The 22,618-nt window shown below is 23.2% G+C and overlaps 1 protein-coding gene across 2 annotated transcripts in view; it reads left to right on the top strand.

Moving 5' to 3' along the window:
* Positions 1–19,959, top strand: part of LOC122499656 (disintegrin and metalloproteinase domain-containing protein 10) — an 88,672-nt gene extending 68,713 nt beyond the window's left edge. The window contains exons 7-15 of one of the 2 annotated variants that reach the window (XM_043608111.1): positions 72–280; positions 3,876–4,110; positions 7,256–7,605; positions 9,886–10,063; positions 10,604–10,837; positions 10,925–11,041; positions 11,379–11,543; positions 13,499–13,619; positions 19,046–19,959. In XM_043608111.1, the coding sequence (XP_043464046.1) occupies positions 72–280; positions 3,876–4,110; positions 7,256–7,605; positions 9,886–10,063; positions 10,604–10,837; positions 10,925–11,041; positions 11,379–11,543; positions 13,499–13,619; positions 19,046–19,206 (1,770 nt within the window). In that variant the 3' untranslated portion in view covers positions 19,207–19,959. The remainder of the gene's footprint in view (positions 1–71; positions 281–3,875; positions 4,111–7,255; positions 7,606–9,885; positions 10,064–10,603; positions 10,838–10,924; positions 11,042–11,378; positions 11,544–13,498; positions 13,620–19,045) is intronic. The other variant, XM_043608112.1, reaches the window with a different exon arrangement.
* Positions 19,960–22,618: the final 2,659 nt, after the last annotated feature.

Here is a 22,618-nt window from a genome sequence, read left to right on the forward strand (position 1 = left end):
TAAATAATGTTTATTAGACTGCAATAATTATTATTTTTCGAAAATAATGTTGATTATTATGTTTCATAAAGATTGATGACGACTCGTCATGCATTCCAACACATACTGCATCTCGCACAACATCTCGTTCGACTTCTCGTTTAACGTCACGTACAACGCCTCCAAATAATTCCGAACAGAATCAATTTTGTATGGAAAATATTGATGTTAGCAATTTTTTGAATCTTCACTCGTTAGGAAATCATGAGGATTTTTGTTTGGCTTATGTGTTCACTTACAGGTAAGAATGGTTTAAAGCATTATTTGTGTACTAGCAAAGTCCTACGCGCGCGTGAATGATTTAAAGAATTATCACAGTAGCAATCTGCCTACCTGCTTTCCACAGAAAAAATTTAATAATTTAAATTTATATTCTTGCATGTTTACAATAGTTATGATTTTTAAAAAAATCTCGGTATTTCAACTATATTATCGTTTCCACGCCTCAGAAGACATTTAAAAAAATTGCAAGAAGATCGAAGGCGGGAAAAGCAATGATTTTTATTTTTTGTCACGGATTTTTCAGAAATCCTAAAATATAAAATAAATTAAAATCACTGCTTTCCCCGCCTTCGATCTTCTTGCAAAATTTTTTAATGACTTCTAACATTAAAATAAATAATTAGCAAACGAAAAAAATTGCTTCCAAGGGGTGGACATGATAATTTAGTTTAAATACCGAGATTTTTAGAAAATCATCGAAAAATCAAAATTACTACTTTTCTTGCCTTGGATCCTTTTGCGATTTTTTAATGGCTTCTGTTATTAAAATAAATATAATTACCAAATGAAAAAACATGCCTCTACTCAACTCAAGTTTCAAATATAATTTTTATACATGTAATTTTCTTATATGAAATCCCTCAAACATTTTTTAAGCTCATATAAATGTAATAAAATTCAAACTCAAAAGATTTAAATTATAATTTCTGCAAATATTTTAATTTTCATTCTTATGTTTCTAATAATGGTTGGGATAGTTAGTTAGTTAGTTTTTCTAAATCGTATTTTCTAAAATTTTTTTTCTAATAAAGCTGATTTTGAAATTTTCTGTCTTCTAATAAAGCTAATTTTCTAAAAATTTATTTTTCTAATAAAGGTAATTTTCAAAATTTTTCTTTTTTCTAACAATATTCTATTTTTGTAATCACGATCAATAAGTACATATGATTAAAAAATAAAATTTACGAAAATTTGTTAATTCTTTTAAAAAATACTCATAACCAAAATTTCTATCAAAATATTAATTACTATAGAAAAACAAAAGACGACACTTTCTGTTCACGGAATGGTTTAAAGCATTATTTGTGTATATATATCTTATTTATATTTTTTTTAGTTTTTATTCATTAATTTAAAAAATATATTTTTTTGGAACCCTAGTAAATATGTCTAAAAATAGCTAAAGGAATCCTAATAGATGTTGATTTCTTTTTATTTTGAATCCGGCGTTTAATTTACAGCATTATAATTAAATTCTTTAAAACGATTCAATTATTTTTAAAAAAAATATTTGAAATTCAATTATTTTCAATATCTAGAATTTTCATAAAATTTCGCAAAAGAATTCAATTATTTTTAAAAAAATTGATAAAATTCATCCAAAATTCAATTGTTTTCGTAAATAATAAAATTTCCACAAGAATTCAATTAATTTAGAATAGCATTTTCAAAAAAATTTCGGAAAAATCAATTATTTAACAAAATTTTTATACAATTCTTCATTTTTCTTTTATTACTTTCACTAATAATAACATTTTTCATGAAAATTCAATTTTTTAAAAAAATTTTTCAAAAAATTCTTAGCAAGAATTCAATTATTTTCATAAATAATAAAAATCATCGGATAACTTCAATCATTTTTAATACTATTTTAAATAATTTAATCGAAAAATTCAATTATTTTCGCTAATAAAGTTTTCCACAAGAATTCAATTATTTAAAAAAAAATTTCATATTTATTATACCTTCGAAAAAATTAATTATTTAAACCAATGTTCATTAAATTCTTATGAAAAATAATTCAATTATTTTCAAAAATAACAAAATTTTTCACAGAAATTCAATTAATTTAAGCATTTTAATACAATTTTTCGCAATAATTCAATTATTTTCATAAATAATAAAATTCTTCTCAGGAATTCATTTATTTTTAAAAATTTTAATAAAATTCTTAACAACTATTCAATTACTTTCATAAATAATAAAATTCTTTGCTGGATTTCGATTATTTTTAATAAAATTTTACAAAAATTGATCAAAAAATGTAATTATTCTAAAAAAATGAATTTCAATTCCTCAAAAAAATGAATTATTTAAAAAAAATTTTTTTTTAAATTCTTTGGAAAAATTTAATTATTTACAGAAGTATTAGAATTTTTCGCAGGAATTCAATTATTTTCAAATATTTTAACAAAATTGTTCGAAAGAAATCAATACAATTAAATACAATTTTAATTAAATTTTTTGAAATTTATTCAATTACTTTTTCTGATTTTAATTAAATTCTTCCGAAGAATTCAATTATTTTGAGTCATTTTAATAAAATTCTTTGCAAAATTCAACTATTTTCATAAATAATAATATTCATCACAAGAATATAATTATTTTTAAAAGTAATAAATTTTTTCTTGGAAATTCAATTATTTTAAAAAATTCCAATAAAATCGTTCACAAGAATTCAATTATTTTCATAAATAATAAAAATGCTTTTTAGGAATTCAATTATTTTCAAAAAAAAATTAATAAAATGCCACGCAGATATTCAATTATTCTGAAAAATTTTAATAGAATTCTTTGTAAAATTTAATTATTTTTAAAAACTTTTCGAAATTCAATGATTTTCAATATTTACTATTTTCATAAAATTTCCAAACAGAATTCAATTATTTAAAGAATTTTTTTGTAAAAATCTTCTTAAGAATTTAATTTAATTCAATTCTTTTTATGAATAAAAAAATTTCCCAGGAATTCAATTATTTAAATTAGAAATTGCATAAAATTAGTCGAAAGAAATCAATTATTTAAAATTTTTCATAAAATTCTTCGCAAGAAAGCTACTTTTTACTACTTTTTTGAAATTAATTATCGAGTGCGAAGTCTGCAATATTCATTGGTAACTTTTTCAATGCTATATTTTGAATTTTATTATTTTCCGATGATTTTTTATTTAAATTGGTTAAAAGAAGTTTGAGTGCAGCATAAGAAAAAAAAGTTTGTTAGGTTTTTGTTTTGCGAATCTATTAATCTAATAATTATTAATGGAAATCATTGAATTGAATACTTAATTTTTCTTTTATTATATTCAAAAATATTTTGTATGAAAGTAGGGTTGCATCATTCGCGTGCTTCCTGTATTTTAATCTATGAAGTTTAGATAATAGTTTACTTTTTACTATCTGCAGCTTGAGATTTAAATTATTTATTTTTTGAACAATCGCATATTGAATTAAAAGTTTAATGAATTATGCAGCCCGCAATAACATCATTCATTGAAATGAAAGCGCGCTTCTTTCGAGCAAAGAATTTTTCATTCGATTTAAATTTACACGCATTTTTTTCAAATTTATCTATTAGATGCTTCAAATGAATGTAAGTTCAATATTTTCAAAAAAAATATTAAAATTCTGTTAAAATTGTGTTTTTCATTGTTTAAAATTAATATAAACATTAATTTGTTGGTGTAAAAAAATATTTGATGTTTGGATAATTTTTCATTCTTGTCGCTCAATTATTGTTGAATAGTTTACTAGAATCAATTTTTGATCGGTTTGAAGAAATGTCTTTTTGAAGTGTACTTTTTTCATGTTATTCTAAATATTAATTTTTAATTGTAGAGATTTTACTGGTGGTACTCTTGGTCTTGCGTGGGTAGCATCAGCATCTGGAGCTTCCGGTGGAATCTGTGAAAGATACAAAACCTACACAGAAACAGTTGGCGGATCATATCAATCCACTAAAAGATCCCTCAACACCGGGATAATTACTTTCGTTAATTACAACAGTCGAGTGCCTCCTAAAGTTTCGCAGCTGACTTTAGCCCACGAGATTGGACACAATTTTGGTTCACCGGTTAGTTCAGATAAATCTACCATAATAAATTAAACTATGGACGTATGAAAATTTCTCTCATTGAACGCAAAAGAATTTTCGCAGTTCTGATCGAATTTTTAAATTGTAGAATTTTAAAATTGAATTTTCACCATATTTTTTAAAATTTCTGATTCGTCAGTTTTAAAATCCGTATTCAAATATTTCTATCTGTTTGTACGGACGTTTGAAATTTCGGTCAAATGAAAATTAGGTGTTTCAAAAGTTAAAATTTGTTATGTTATTACTAACATAACAATTCATAAGTATGAAATTTTGATCAGAAAAAGATACAGTATAAAGGAAATTCTGCAAATGAAAAATTCGACTACGTAGAAATTCTATTAAATATTTCGCTAAAAGGAAATTCGTCCAAATATTATTGTACTTATCGTTCACCAAACATGGTGATTTACACCAAAAAATTCTTCTAAGTTTGTGTTCAGAATTTTCATGCATCCCGATTAAACTATTAATATTTATTTATTTATTTGGTTTATACACCCGTCTTAAGCTTATCTAGCTATACAAGTGTGTTTACATTTTCTCTTACATAATATTTCTTATATACATTTTCCTAATACTAAGTTTTGCGCCTACAGAGCGACTTGAAAATTAGGAGTACTCGCATTTGCCTGGACCACCCGTCTAATGGGTTTTCTCGCCAGTGGAGAGGGAAACTGTAGAAAACCTCTCCTGAGTACAACCGGTTTATCGACAGTCGAGTTCTAATGGTGTGTACCGGACTATAATCGACGGTGCACATCATTATACCTCGACGTCAAACCTCCCGCTCAGATTGTCTCACGTGCCGGAAAAATACCAAGCCAAGTGGGCGCGAACCAAGGGTACTTACCCTTGGTCCTTAAACGATCGCCAAGCGAGGCATCTATCCGGCTGAGCTAGTCTGTCGGTTTAAACTATTAATATCTTTTAAAACTCTTTTTAAAATAACTTTTTAAAATAAATGATTTAATTTTTTTAATAATTATAAAATATTAATAGGGTTGCCACGGGACAGGGAATTCAGGGAAAAGTCAGGGATTTTTACTAAAAGTACTGGAAAAAATTAAATTTTCTTATAGATAATAAAAAAAAAAACTTATAAATAATTTAATAAATAATTTTACTTAGAAATTTCAAAATTAATTGGATTTCAATAGAGTTGCGTTTACAATTTTCATAAATAGATGAACTTCAAAGGTTTTAATTTAAAATTTTAGAAAATTTCAATTTTTAATGACTTTAAATAGAAATTTTAAAAATAACTGATTACAGAAATTCAATTATTTTCAAAAGTGATAAACTTCTTCGCATAAACTCAATTATGTTCAAAAATTTTTTTAAATTCTTGTCGAAATTTCAATTATCTTTCTAAATAATAAAATTCTTCTCCAAAATTCAATTATTTTCAAAAATTTTCCGCATTTTAATTATTTTTAATATCTATTATTTTAATAAAAATTTTCCAAAAAATTATTTTAAAAAAATTTTAACTGAGAAATTATACTATTTCGAAAAATTTAAATAAAATTCTTTTAAAAATTCTATTATTTAAAACAATGTTGACAAAATTCTTTACAAGATTTAGTTAATAAAATTTTTCTATACAATGCAATTATTTTCAATTATTCTTCTTGAGAATTCAATTATTTTCACAAATAATACATTTTTTATGGGAATTCAATTATTTAAAAAAATTTGAATAAAATTATTCGCAAGAAATCAATTATTTTTATAAATAATAAAATTTTTCTCGAGAAATCAATTATTTAAAAAAATTTTCATAAAATGCTTTATAAATTTGAAAAATTATAATAAAATTGATCATAGAATACAATTATTTTCGTAAAATATAACATTATTTTTAGGAATATAATTATTGTCAAAAATTTTTATATAAATCTTCGAAACAATTCAATTATTTTCGTAAAAAATAAAATTCTTCGAAACAATTTAATTATTTTCGTAAAAATAAAATTCTTCGAAACAATTAAATTATTTTCGTAAAAAATAAAATTCTTCGAAGCAATTCAATTATTAAAAAAATTTTAATAAAATTCTTCCCAAGAATTTAATTCTTTTCAAAAATAAATTTTTTCACGGGAATTCAATTATTAAAAAAAAATTTAATAAAATTCTTCGTCAGATTTCAATTATTTTCAATTTTTTTTTTTAATAAAATTTCTCGATAGAATTTTTTTTTTTCAAAAAATTTTTAAAAATTCTGAGAAATTCAATTATTTAAAAAAAATTTGAATAAAATATTTTAAATCTCCGGAATTCAATTATTTTCACTAATAAAATTCTTCACAGGAATTCAATTCTTTAAAAAGATTTTTAATAATATTCGTTGCAAGAATTCTATTATTTTTATAAATAACAAAAGTTATCGCAGAATTTCAATTATTTTTTATACAATTTTAAATAAAATGATAGAAAATTGCATTTATTTTTAAAGTTACTTTTTAAATTCGCCGAAAGAATTCAATTATTTTTAAATATTTTGATAAAATTCTTTATAGAAATTCAATTTCAAGAAATATTCAATTATTTAATAAATTATTTATTTTTGTATTTAAATAATTGAATTCTCGAAAAATTTTTTAATAGAAATTGATTAAAAATGAATTTTACTTAAAAATTTAAATTATAATTGAATATTAAAAGCATTATAGCGTGAATTTTTAGAAATAATTGAATTTTTAAAAGTGTTCAAATTAAAATCTTTGAAAATTTGAATTTATAGTTAGAATATTCTTATATATAAAATAATGATTTTATCACTCTGTCATCTTAAATTTATATTATAGTAATTGAATTTCAGTAGATTTGAATTTGAAAATCTTAATTTCTATAGAAAAATAATGATTAAATGTTTATTTAAAAAAGAAGCCTATTGATATTTTCGAATAATTTTACAATGAAAGAAATTCGTAAATTAATGTAATAGTACATTTTTTCGAGTATCTAATAATTTTTGGGGTAAATCAGAATATTCTTCAGGGTCAGGGAAAAAGTCAAAATTTCGTCTGGAAATCAGGGAAAAGTCAGGGAAAAATAAAATAACATTTTTGTGGCAACCCTGATTAAGTAAAACAGAAACTGATTTGATACTTTTTTACAGCATGATTTTCCACCTGAATGCAGACCAGGCGGACTTCATGGAAATTATATAATGTTCGCCTCAGCAACGAGTGGCGATCGCCCAAATAATAGTAAATTTTCAAAGTGCAGTATTGGAAATATCAGCAATGTGTTGGATGCAATTGATGACAAAAAGAAAAAGAATTGCTTTTCAGCTTCCGCTGGAGCATTTTGTGGTAACAAAATTGTCGAGGCAGGCGAGGAATGTGATTGTGGCTACGATGATGGCGAGTGCAAAGAAAAGTGTTGTTATCCACGAGTATTGTCTGACATTGATAAACTAAACAGTGATGCCAAAAGTTGCAAGAGAAGAGAAAAGACTCAGTGCAGGTATTTACGATGAAAATTTCAATACGAATTATTTTTTTCAATTTAATAGAAAATTTAGATTATTTTAATGTGCAGGCTTCGCACTCATCTACTAAAAACTACTATTTACTACTTTTTTACAATTTGGTACTATTTAGATGCTTTTTTCAGATTTCTGACACTAAAAGCTACTTTTTTATTTTTTTTTAAATTTTCATTAGCTTAAATCCGCTGATAATTGAAATAAAGAAAGTTTTCTCAAAAATTTTAAGAACATTCCCTTTTCTCTCAAGAATTCAATTATTTTCCGAAATTATGAAATTTTTCGCTGAAATTCAATTATTTTCATTATCTACTATTTTAATAAAATTTCACACAAGAATTCAATTTTATTAAAAAAAAATTTTTTTTAATTCTTTCCAAAAACTCCAATTATTTTCATAAATAATAAAATTTTCACACATTTCCAATTATTTAAAATACAATTTTCATAAAAATTTTTGAAAATTGTAAATATATTCCTCAAAGAATGCAATTATTCTCAAAAGTTTTATTCAAATTCTTCGCAAGGATGCAATTAATTATTTTTTTAAATTTTGATATTTTATTAATTATTTAAAAATTTGGTGATAAAATTCTTTATAAGATTTCAGTTTTAAGAAACTTTTAATTATTGAGTTTAAATAATTGAATTCTCATATAATTTTCTAATAAAAACTTATTCAAAAATGAATTTCAGTTTAAGTTTTAGATAATAATTGAATATTTAAAGCTTTATAATTTAAAGATATCATGAATTTAAAATATTGAAATTCAAATCTTTGAATTTAATAATTATTTTATTCAAATAATTCTTTGAAAGAATTCAATTATTTTTTTAAATTTAAGTAAAATACTTTATAAAAGTTCAATTTTCAGAAATAATCAATTATTCAATCCATTATCTATTTTTCTATTTAAATAATTGAATTCTCGTAGAACTTTCTAACAAGAAATGATTTAAAAATTAATTTCAGATAAAATATTGTAGATAACAATTAAATATGAAAAGCGTTAAAATATAAATTTTTAGAAATAATTAAATTTCAAAAAAATTTCAAATTGACTGGTCTTTGAAAATTTTAATTGTTGTAAAACTGTAATAATATTTAAATATTCATCATAAAAATTTAATTATTTACTAGTTTTCAAAAGAATTATTAAAGTTTTAAATTATTTTATTTAAAAATTCCCAAAAAATAATTAAATTTCGAAAGAATTACATTTGTAATTTTTAGAAATAGTTAAATTTTAATTTGGTTATTATATTTAAATTATTTAAAATATTAACTCCTGTAGAAAAATAAATATTTGAATATAAATAGAAAAAAATTATTCAATTTTTCAATGATTTAATTTAGAAGTTTTGAAAAAAATTTGGCTTTTAAAAAATTGTAGTTAACATTTTTTGAAGTTAGTTAAATTCTTGTAAATAATTTAAAAATATTAAATTAAATTCGCAATTTTGAAGTTTTTGTAAATTTTGATTCAAAAATAAATTTTATATTGTAAAGAATTTTATTTTTTCACTTGACTTTTAAAAATTATTTTTAAATATAATCGTATTTTTTGAAGAATTCTATCTAAAAATTTGTAAAATACAGTAGAACCTCGATTATCCGAGGTAATGTGGGGAAGAGGTACCTCGGATAATCGAAAACTCGGATAACACGGAACCAATGAAAATTTCAAAATTTTAAATTATTTTTCATGTGTTTAAAGTGTTAGAATAATATTAAATGACAAAAATGGACGAAATTTTAAATGCAATGATCACAAATAGTGGTTTTGTAAAATTTATTTTCCAAATTTAGTCGCTCGATCCGTTTTATCCGAGCATGTTTAGTGCCTCGGATAATCCGGAATCTCGGATAATCGAGGCTCGGATAACCGAGGTTCTACTGTAATTGAAGTTTAGAAAAATTAATTTTTTTGTTACTTTTCTAAAAGTAATTATCGAGTGCGAAGCCTAATGTGGTAAAAATTTTGAAAATTTAATTTAATTGCATAGAAATTTAGTTAAATTTAGTTAAATTTAAATTAAATTAAAATTAAATTTAAATTAGTTAAATTTAGAAATTTAGTTAAATTTTATTTTCTAAATGAAGGCAAGTTGAGAGTCAAAGTTTTAAATAGCTCTTTACTTTGTCAAGTTACTGAGTATAATATTTGTAGACTAGTTATGAAGATTGTTAAGAATTTATCATTGAAACTGACTAATAGTTTACATTAGATTACAATTGCATCACGTTCGTTTTTCAGTCCCAGCCAAGGTCCTTGCTGCTCAAGCGAAACATGCCAATTCGTTCCACTCTCTCATAGAGTTCAATGTAAAGTGGAATCGGACTGCAGCTACAATTCTACCTGTAATGGAAGATCGCCTGAATGTCCTGTTCCATTGCCTAAAGCCAATAAAACAAGATGTAACGAAGGAACTCAGGTTAATTCCCATTTTTCAGTATTATTCATAGAGTGTGAATTTCCAATGAAAATCACATTTTATCGTCATTTTTTTCATTTCACCTTTTCACGTCAGAAATATCACGATTTGTAAAAAGTAGACCGATTTTTGCGAAACTTGGTGGAATCATAGTTCTATATAAGAGAACTATTTTTTTCTCCAAATTATTTTTAAAAAAATTCAAAATTTCAGAAGATATCCCATTTTGAATTTTTATATTAATTTTATAAAATTTTTAATATCTCGGAATATTGTACATCGGTTTTTATGAAATATACACATTTTTCAGGTAAAAGTATGTACTTTAAAATGAAAATAAAGTTAATATAAAAAATCCAATTTTGATATAAAAAAATATTTTTTTTTTCAATTCAAACAAATTTTATCTTCAATTTAAAAAATGATTTCAAAAAACGATTTTTTTGTTTGAAACAATAATCTTTTTTCTGGGTGTAAATAAACTTGTTCTACATGGAAAAAAATCACTGAATCTGTACTAATTTCACTTTTTTTTTACAGTTGTGTATTAATGGAGAGTGCACTGGATCGATTTGTCTAGAATGGAATATGACAGAATGCTTTTTGACTAGTAATATTATTCCTAATATTGACAAAAGGAAATTGTGCGAGTTGGCATGTCAAAATGGAACCGATACGACAACTTGTCGTAGTACTAGTGAATTCGCTAATATTGTTGGACTACCTGAAGGTGGAATTAGTTTGAGGCCTGGTTCACCGTGTGACAATTTTCAAGTAATTTTTTTTATTAAGTTTTCTCTCTGTGAATTCGTTTCCTTTTTTAATATATATATTAATATATGTGATATCATTTACTTCCAGGGTTATTGTGACGTATTTTTAAAGTGTAGAGCAGTTGATGCTGAAGGTCCTCTCGCTAAATTAAAGAATCTACTTTTTAATAAAGATACTTTATCGACTGTTGCACAATGGGCCACGGTAAATTTGAAGAAAGAAATAGCAGACACTATATTTTTCGCCACTGATATGAAAAAGTGAAATATTAAAAAAAACTAAAAAAAATTTTTTTTATAAACAAATTAATTTAAACTTGTGGAACAATTTTTTCAGTTCATTCACAAAAAAATAAAATCAACAAAAATCAACAACTACAGTAAGAAGACTTTTTATGGCAGTTGTGCAGAACTGCCTTAAAAAGTGCTACTTTATTTGCCCAAAACAGGTCCAAAAAGACACTCTTTCATGTGAATGGCGATAAAAATAATATTTACAATTATCATTTTCATACCATGAAATATGTAATTTTTCTCAATAGGAATATTGGTGGGCTGTTGTGTTGATGGGAATAGCCTTTATTATTTTCATGGGTTTCTTCATAAAATGCTGTGCTGTTCATACTCCTTCAAATAATCCGAAGAAACCACCGGCCAGACGAATTAGTGATACTCTAAGAAGGCCTATGAACACTTTAAGACGCATGGTAAGTAAATGTGTTTAATTTTGAAAGATTTTTTTTTATTAAAATATTAATTAGTTTTTATTTTTATATAAAAAAGTTTAAAAAATGTTGATTTTTCTCAACGCGAAAATATTCTCCTGATTTTGAAAATAATTAATTTAGATTCAAATTTAAACATATTTTTTAAGTTTTTCCCCAAAAAAATAAAAAGGATTATATTAATGACATAACATATTATATTCAATTAAAATAAAATCAGGTCATTTAAAAATACGGACTTTATGGACCAAAAATGAAAATTTACGGACCATTTACGAACCAATTATACTGACAAAAATATAACCAGTCTGAGTCAAATAAAAGAACATTTTACTTAAAACTATAAATTAAATTTGTCATACCTATAAAACATGAAGATATCGATAACTCCGAGTCTTCGATTTCTTCATGTTTTAGAATAAATAAAGATGACCCAGTAGTAAAATCATTATTTTATATTATAAGAAAGATAAGAATATTGCACTTCTTCAAAATTATTTTCATAATTTCAATTCAATTATTATTTTCAAGAATTTTTAACTAAAATTCTTCTTTAAATCAATTAATTTTCAAAAAAGTCCTCTGACAATTTTCAAATCCATTTGTTTACAATATTCAATTTTGCGAAATTTCAATTATTCGTAAATTCTTCAATTAAATAAATATTAGGAAAAATAAAAACTTTAAATAATATAAAAAAATGCAATTAAACTTATTTAAAAAAATTAATTTCAAAATTCAATTACTTCTAAAAATTCACTATTTAACTATTATCGACAATTTTACCTAAAATTAATTTTTAAATCAAATATTATTAGAAAATTCTACTAGAATATAATTATTTAAATACAAAAATAAATAATTTATTAAATAATTGAATTCTTTTGAAGAATTTTAATAATTAAGAATAATTACATTTTTCGAGAAATTAGATTAAAATTGTATTAAAAATAATTGAAATTCTACAATGTGTTTTATTATTTATGAGAATAATTGAATTACTAAAAAGTATTTTATTATTATTGAAAATAATTAAATTTCTACGAAGAATTATATTACTTTTGAAAATATTTAAAGTTTTGCAATAATTTTTCCAAAATTAAATTTTTTTTCGTGCTTTTAACTAAAATTTTTCTATAAATCCATTATTTTTAATAATTTTTGAAAAAGTTCTTTAAGAATTTTCAATTTCATTTGTTTACAATTCAATTTTACGAAATTTCAATTAATTAATCGGAAATTCTTCAATTAAATATATTAGAAAAAAAACTTCAAAAAAATAATTTTAATTAAATTTGAAATGAACATTTTGAAAATAATTAATTCTTCTACAGAATTGTTAGATAAAAATATGAAAAATTAAAATTTTCAAAAATTTTAATATGAAAACTTTTTAAAATTCAATTATTTCTAAAAACTCGCGCTATAATGCGTTTAATATTAAATTATAATTTAAAATTTGTTAGTGAAATTCATTTTTAAATCAATTTTTATTAGAAAATTCTACTAGAATTCCTGTGAAAGTTTTATTATTTTATGAAAATATTTAAATGTTTGCGTAGAATTTTATTACAATTTTTTTAAATAATTGAATTCTTTTGAAAAATTTTATTAAAGTAGCAGATTTTAAAAATCATTGAATTGTGGAAAATGTTTGAAAATAATTGAAATTTTGCCAAGAATTTTATTGCAATTTTTGAAAATAATTGAATTTTGGAGAAGAATATTATTATTTTAAAAAATAATTGAAATTTTGACGAAAATTTAAAAAAATTTTTGAGCATAATTGAATTTCTGCAATAATTTGTAATTTCTCTAAAATTCTCCAAAGTATATCGTACAATTTACGAACTTTTACGGGATTTAGGGATTTAGTTCGAGTCCTGTAAAATTCATAAATACAAAATAGAATATTTCACAAAATGTAACAATTCCAGCGACACCCTCATGGCGGAGGTGCAGGTCCAAGAAGTGTTCCACCAAGACAAGGAGGGCAGGGAACTCGAGGGCCTTCTCATGGCTATGGTGAGAGAAGAGGTGCTCAACACTATCCAAAAGGTATATTTTTTCAATAAACTTAAATATTTATATTTATGAAACGAATCGATTAAGTTTTTTCAAAAGAAACAATTTTTAAAATCCCAAAATTAGAAAAAATTATTAATTGAATTTGATGTTCTTAAAAAAATGTATTATGACAATTTTGATGGTAATCAAGCATATTTTTAGTAACTATTATAATTTTCAAACGATAATTGAAGAAACTTAATCTAAAATTACTGTTGATCCTTCTCTGGAGTAACCCGCAACTACATTAGAATTTTCTCCTTTTCGCATCCTTCTCGCATTGATTGACGCGCATCATTTATCGACACTACCCTTCCACTGCAGAGGTGAGCTGGGGCCTAATATATTCTCATTAATAGGAGCAAATTCACGAATACAATTCGCTTCGCACTTAAGAAAAGGCCTCAGCGATTTTCTTTCCACCAAATGTTCTTCAATTTTTGTTCGGCAAATCATTTATATATGCATTAACATTCATGTATTTGCTCCTAAAACAGTAGATCGCTTGTCTATAAAGAAATTAACATTGCTTCATAATTCATGCATTTTTTTAATCATAAAAAACTACACTGAAATGACGATTAAAACCTTTATCTAATATTGGTCCAAGTTTTATTAAATTAACAATCTTAATTCTATTTACGATAGAATTTCCTGAAAATTCTAAAAAATTTATCTTCTGATATTTAATTGTAATGATACGCTGCCGGCGGTAACTGTGCGACCTCTACTTTTTTATGACTATTAAATAAATTTTATCTTAAAAAATATAATAACTAAAATATTTTTCTTTTCAATAAACTGATAAAATTCTGAAAAATAGGCTCATTTAAATTGAATTTTTTCATAGAATTGAAATTTTTTACAAGAATTTATCTACATTCATTTCTTTAGAAATTGCAAATCACGAAAGTTGAATGAAAAAAGTATAAAAATTTTAAAGGTACTTTTACAACTGAAAAATAATTTTTAAAAAACAAATATATGCTTAATTCAAAACTTTATTCAAGGTTTAAATATTTTTTTGAAATAACGCATTTTACAAATTCGTGTAAAAAATCTTTATTCTACAAAAAAATGATTAAAATTAAAATTAAATTAAAAAGTTTATTTCTTTGGAAAATATAAAGGAATTAGACAAATCACTAAAAATGAGGTTTTTGTTAAATATCTGATTGAAAAATTAAAATTTTGTTGTTAGTATCATTTTTTCAGAATTTTATCAGTTTATTGAGAATAAAAAGGAAAAAATCTTAGTCTTTATTTTTTTCAAGTTGAAAGTAAAAAAAAGTTGGGGTTGCACAATTTTATTACTACCGGCAGTATACATTTCGAGTAAATAATAGTTTAATTTATAACAAAAAAAATTCTTTAAAACTCGGTAAGTTTTTAAAAAATTAAAATTCTGTTTTTAATTTTAAAAAAATAAATATAAATATTGATTAAACAAAATTATTACCCTAGTTGTAATAATTGAGCTCCCGCGTCCAATAACTCGATCTGCGCTTGAACTGAAAAATTCAAGCCAGTCAAGCCGGCAGAAAATGGAAAAAAATAAAAGTCGGAATTTTTAATTTTAAAACATACTACCGTATAGAGCATAAAAATGCCCAACTTTTTTGTCTTTGAAATTTTTCTGTAGAACTTTTATTTTTAATAATAATGGACAAAAACTGAATTTTTTTTATTCTTCAATTTCATTGAATTTCAAAACATAAATCGACTTTTCTCAAACAAATCTTAATGAAATTAATTAAAAATTGATATACTTACTTATCAGGGTCTACCGAAGACGATGAAGTGATTGAAACATTAAAAAAAGTTTATTGAAAAATTATTTGTTAATATAAATACAGACCTGTCAATAAATACGTTTTCTCAACTTTGACGAGAAAAAGTGTGCGGTGAACTTTCGAGTTGACACAACTTCCAGTGAGACATTTGTTTATTAACATGTGAAGAAGTTTTTTGGAAATTTTTATTTAAATCGGATGAAAAATAAAGAAGATACATAATGTTTAAAAAAATATGCGTCGTGCGGTGTTTTGACATTTCGACGCAAGAGGAGAAAACTATTGGAAACTATTGCTATTTTCTGTAGTATGTTTTAAAATTAAAAATTCCGACTTTTATTTTTTTCCCTTTTCTGCCGGCTTGACTGGCTTGAATTTTTCAGTTCAAGCGCAGATCGAGTTATTGGACGCGGGAGCTCAATTAAAGTTCAAGATATTAAAAAGGCACACGCTTTTTTGCTAGAAAATGATGAACCTGCCCTATTGAAAACCAGAATCTCAATTTTAATTTTGAGAAATTATAAATTAAAATAAAATAGTTTCAAAACTGGTGAATCTTTAAATAGGTACCAAATATCATATTCTCTATAATCAGCACTCCAGTGTACTTCTATAAAATAATGCATGAATTTATTTCAAACACTAATTATTTTTCTGCTTTCAATTATCCTTTGGGACCTTATGTATTTCAAAACGCACTAATATTCTCCTTCGCATAAACTGATTCGAAATTAATTGGATCTTATAAATACTGTTAATTAGAAAAATTACAGTGGGTCAAATCACGTCAACTCGGACTAAAATTTGTAAAGTTTTTTGTAAAAGTAAAAACATTTATGAAAATCTATAGTCCACAACGAACTAAAGAAACACTTTTAAATATTTTTCGAAAATTTAAGTTTTTATACCTTTTTAAAAAATTTGTTAATTTTTGCATCAATTTAAAAAAAATAATAACTCAAAATTATTTTGTTAGAAATAAATGGTGATTTTTTGGTAGTTAATTAATATGTACCTACTCTTTTACATAAAAATAATTGTAAAAAAAATTTCAAAAATTTTTAATTTTTAAAAACAATTTATTTTATAAACAATTTGTATTTTTGATGATTTCCAGAGCAAGCATTTTAATGAAATTTATACATAACACACCTTGGACTCTTGTCATTATATTCCCGAAAAATTTTTTTGTATTTTTAATTATAATCGGAGAGGCCGATTTAAAAAAAAGCTTTGATTTTTTTTTATTTATTTATGAACATTGATTATTTAAAAGAGTACATATTAATTAACTACCAGAAAAATCCCCATTAATTTCTAACAAAATAATTTTGAGTTATTAATTTTTTTTAAAATGATGCAAAAATTTATTTAAAAAAAAAGTTTTAAAAATTTAAATTTTCGAAAAATGGTTAAAAGTGTTTTTTTAGTTCGTTATAGACTATTGATTTTCATAAATTATTTTACTTTTACAACAAACTTTAAAAATTTTAGTTCAAGTTGACATGGTTTGATCCGGTATAAACAGGGTTGCCACAAAAACCGAATTTTGTTTTTCCCTGACTTTTCCCTGATTTCCAGACAAAATTTTGCCCTTTCCCCTGACCCTAAAGAATATTCTGATTCACTCAAAAAATTATTAGATACTCAAAAAAACATTGTATTACATTTACTTACGAATTTCTTTAATTGTAAAATTATTCAAAAACATCAATAACTTCATTTTTAAATAAGTAATTAATTATTATTTTTCTATAGGAATTAAAAATCTTCAAAACATTCAAATTCAAACATTTTTAAAATTCAATAACTTATAAAAATTTAGATTTCCATAAAATTTTTCAAAAAAAAATTAAATTATTTACAAAAATTATAATAAAATTCGTTGCAAGAATTCAATTATTTTCATAAATAATAAAATTCTTCACAGGGTTTCAATTATTTTTGATACAATTTTAAATAAATTTCTCGAAAAATGAAATTATCTTCAAAAATTTTTTGCATTTTGCATTTTTTACATTTCACAATTAATAAAATTCTTTGCTAAAATTCAAAAATTTTCAAAATATACTATTTTAATAAAAGTTCTCAAAAGAATTTAGTTATTTAAAAATACAATATAATAATAAAATTCGTTGCAGGAATTCAATTATTATTTTTACAAGTAATAAAATTTTTCAATGAATTGAATTATTTAAAAAAATTTAATAAAATTCGTTATAAGAATTCCATTATTTTCATAAATTGAAGGGCTACATAAAATAAGGGGACGAACGCGTGGTTGAAAGGGATAATATCAGTCAGGTAGCAGCGAGCGGCTCAAGGCTTGTCACTGCTACCCGACTGGTAGTATCCCTTCCAAGCCTCGCGTTCGTCCCCTTATTTTATGTAGCCCTTCAATTATAAAATTTTTCTGAGGATTTCAATTATTTTTAATACAATTTAAAATAAAATCCTAGAAAAATGGAATTATTTTCTTAAATTTTTTGCAAGAATTAAATTACATTTCACGAATATAATGAAATTCTTCGTTGAAATTCAAATGTTTTCAAAATCTACTATTTTAATAAAAGTTCTCAAAAGAATTCAATTATTTAAAAAAAATGTAATAAAAATCGTTGCAGGAATTCAATTATTTTCATAAATAATAAAATTTTCATAAATAATAAAATTCTTTACATTATTTTAATTATTTAAAAAAAATTTTGATAAATAAAAATTTCGAGAAATTCGATTAAAATTTTATTAAAAATAATTGAAATTCTATGAATTTTCTTTTTAAATGTTATTATTTATGAAAATAACTGAATTATTGCGAAGAAATTTATAAAAAAATGTATAAATAGTTGAATTCTTCTGAAATTTTTATTATTTATAAAAATAATTTAATGTTTGATTAGAATTCTATCAATATTTTTTTTTAAATAATTGAATTCTTTTGAAAAATTTTATTAAAATAGTAGATATTGAAAGTCATTGAATTGAGAAAATTTGAAAATTTTTTGAAAATAATTGAAATTTTGCAAATAATTTTATTAAAATTTTTGAAAATAATTGAAATTCGGAGAAAAATTTTATTATTTTTAGAGATAATTGAATTTTGATGAGAATTTTAAAAACTTTTGAACATAATTTTCCAGTACTTTAATAAAAATCCCTGACTTTTCCCTGAATTCCCTGACCTGTGGCAACCCTGATAAATATTCGGCTAAACAAAATTCTACTGTCGGTCGTCCATATAGTACGCAACACTTCAAGGGGGTATAAAAATGGTAAAAAAATAGTGTGACGTATTATATGGATGGTATCTGAATAAGAAATTAGGGGTCGTTCATAAACTACGTATAGCCTTTCGAGGAGGCGAGGAGTTTTCTTCTTTTCTTGTAAGAAGGTGGCTAAAAAATAATATTAAAACTTTCTGCAAGATTTAATTAATTCTCTTGCGGACATTTTGGTATTTGCCGCAAGTTCACTGCGAGTTTACCATGCATGTGAACTGCAGAGTTAAAAATTTAGACAAAATAGACATATTAGTGTTTATTCGTGCACCTCCTTAAGTGAAGCTTGAGTATGTGTGTGTTTTTTTATTGTAGTTAAGTTAGATTATTTCTAAACTTTAAACAGGATATCACTCGGTTCCCACAGCTAGTGCGTCACCAAGTAGCGGTCCAGCAGCCAACCACAGTCGTTCCAACCACCCCGAACTGTACGCCGGCGCCTATTCGAGCTCCGGGGGAGGCGGGAGGTCCTCAGCCTATGAGATGAGACATCACAACAAGGTCTGATGAATATAGACTGCTACTGTAAAAAAAAATTAAACAATTTGATAATCAGCGTTGTCTAGACTTTCAACAACTATATAGTGACATAATTTGGCTCAGCAAATTTTCCAGAAGCGACAAAACGTTGATCACCAACGATCAATTTCTGTATAAATACTTGGGTTAACTTTCTGCAATGATCTTTTCTGTAAGTGTTGATTCGTTCGCAGAGATTACTTACTCTCTTCAAACGATTTTCCGAAGAAATTAATAATACTCGATGATCAAAATTCGAACAAAGAAGTAATAAGATTCATTTTAAAATGATTCAAAAATCGCCAAGTGCTTTTTTTATTTGATTTTTTTTTCTTTTTGAAAATATTTGTTTTGTTTTCTTCTTTTGAAAGCATTTCACTGAAAAAAGAATATTTAATTGTGTCTGCTAATAATGAAAATGTAACAGAAAACAACAATATTGTATATTAATCGATTTATTTTTGATACTATTTTTGATCAGAAATTTCGGTTTGATTTAATTTTCAACTCACTTTTGTTTAAATGTGTGACATTGGAGTTTATGAATTTCTTTTCCTTTTTATAATTTATTTAAAGTTGTAGAACAAGAAGCATGAAGCTGAATTAATTAAGTGGGTGCTGATATCAGCACCCACTTAATTAAACTAGGTCCGTATATCCCGTAAAGGTCCATAAAGTCCGTAATTTGATAGAAAAAGGACGAAAGTTCGTAAATTGAACAAAATAATTTGGAGAATTTTAGAGAAATTACAAATGATTGCAGAAATTCAATTATTTTCAAAAGTAATAAAATTCTTCGTAGAAATTCAATTATGTTCAAGAATTTTTAAAAATTCTCGTTAAAATTTCAATTATCTTTAGAAATAATCAAATTCTTGTCCAAAATTCAATTATTTTCAAAAAATTGTAATAAACTTCTTGGCAAAATTTCAATTATTTTCAAAAATTTTCCTCAATTCAATGATTTTTAATATTTGCTATTTAAATAAAATTTTCCAAAAGAAGTCAATTATTTTTAAAAAATTTAATAAAATTCTACGCAAACATTTGATTATTTTCATAAAATAATAAAAATTTCACAGGAATTCAATTATTTACAAATTTTTTATAAATTTCTTCTAAATAGTTTAATTATTTTCATAAATAATAAAATTTTTACAAGGTTTCAATTATTTTCGTAAACAAAGTTCTTTTTAGGAATTCAGTTATTTTCATAAATAATAAAACTCAATGCTGAATTTCAATTATTTTTAATCCAATTTTAATGGAATTCCTCGAAAAGTGTAATTATTCTTAAAACTTTTATTAAAATTCGTCAAAAGAATTCAATTATTTAAAAATTTGTTGATAAAATTCTTTATGAGAATTCAATTATTCAATAAATTATTTTTTTTTATTTAAATAATTGAATTCTAGTAGAATTTTCTAATAAAAATTGATTTAAAATGAATTTCAGTTAAAATTTTAGATAATAATTAAATATTAAAAGCAATATAGCGTGGATTTTTAGAAATAATTGAATTTTGAAAAAAGTTAATTGAATTTTGTATATTGTTTGAAATTTTTATTTTCTAATATTAAATATTTAATTGAAGAATTTACGAATAATTGAAATTTTGTAAAATTGAATATTGTAAAGAAATGGATTTCAAAATTGTCAGAGGACTTTTTCGAAAATTAATTGATTTGAAGAAGAATTTTAGTTAAAAATTCTTGAAAATAATAATTGAATTGAAATGATGAAAATAATTTTGATGAAGTACAATATTCTTATCTTTCTTATAATATAAAATAATGATTTTATTACTGGGCCATTTTTAATTATTATAGAATATGAAGAAATCGATCACTCCGAGTCAAAGGCTCGGAGTATCGATATTTTCATGTTTTATAGTTATGAAAAAATTTAATTTATAGTTTTAAGTAAAATGTTCTCTTTTTTAACTAGGACTGGTTACATTTTTGGCAGTAATTGGTCCATATTGGTCCATATTTTTTCATTTTTGGTCCGTATTTTTAAATTTTTTCACTGGTTTGAGCCCTGTATGTTGGTTTTAAACAAAAAAATAATTAGCTTCAAAAATTAAATTTCCAAAATTAAGTGGGTGCTAGTTTTGTTTTAAACAACCGCAATATTTAAAAATTACAGTGTATCATTCTGTTTTGTATCAAAAATATTTCTTAAAAAACAGTGTAAAGTGAAATCTGTTTCGTTTTGATTACATAAGTGAAGGCTAATTTTTAAATTATTATTGATTACTGATTTATAGATTATTAATCTATAAGATTTCAGCAACTTTACATTTTATTGAGCTATAAGAACATTTTGCTATTTGCAGTATATATTTTTATATATTTGCATACAGATTAATTTGGTAGATATCAATTAATTATTTAAATTATTTGATTAAATTTTCAATTTCTTTATTAAATATTAATGTCGAATCTAAAAAGACATTTTTTTATTTGATTTCTAACATTACTTTATATCGACATTTGACAAATGTAATCGAAGTCTTCACAATTGGTAGATTTTTTATTAGAAGACAGATTTTATGTAAAATATCAACAGACAGTAAAGAAATATTTGGCTTTCAGCATTATCGAAATATTGCAGGTCATTAGCTTGATCTCTGTAACATTATAATACAGGATATCGCTGTAATGTATATCTTATTCATATGCTACAGTTTATTAGTTAAAGGAAGTTAAATTTTCAAATTATGTTTTATAGAGAAAAGATTCTAAATAAGAAAAAAAATTGGTTACTATCTTGTTTCTTAAAGAAACTATCATTTTTACAGAGTCATTAATAATAACAATACTAATTTGAGAGACAAATAATTTTTAAAAAAACATTAAGATTGTTCGACCTACAAGGAAGAAATTTAGGGACTTTTATTAGATAAATTTCTTTCTTTATTTAAAATTATGTAACTAGAAGAATGTGGGAATTATTTAAATTATTTCATAAAATTTATCGAACAAAAATCAATTTAAAAACTTTTTATAAAATTCTACCGCAAGAATTCAATTATTTTCCCAAATAATAAAATTTTTCACGAGAATTCAATTATTTAAAAAAAATTAAATAAAATTCTTCACAAAAATTTAATTATTTAAAAAAACTTTTTTAAATTATTCGAAAAAAATCAATTTATATTTATAAATAGTAAAATTTTTTGCAAAAATTTAATTATTTTCAATACAATTTTAATTAAATTTCATGAAAGAATTCAATTTTTGTTTAATTTTTAATATTTTTCGAAAAAATTTAATTATTTTCTAAAATTTTAATAAATCCTTGGAAACAATTCAATTATATTTGTAAATAGTAAAATTCTTTGCAAAAATTCAATTATTTTAAAAAAAATTCCACGAAATAATTCAATTTTTTTCT

Source organism: Leptopilina heterotoma, unplaced genomic scaffold, assembly GCF_015476425.1.
Source record: "Leptopilina heterotoma isolate Lh14 unplaced genomic scaffold, ASM1547642v1 Lhet_17, whole genome shotgun sequence".
Taxonomy (NCBI): domain Eukaryota; kingdom Metazoa; phylum Arthropoda; class Insecta; order Hymenoptera; family Figitidae; genus Leptopilina; species Leptopilina heterotoma.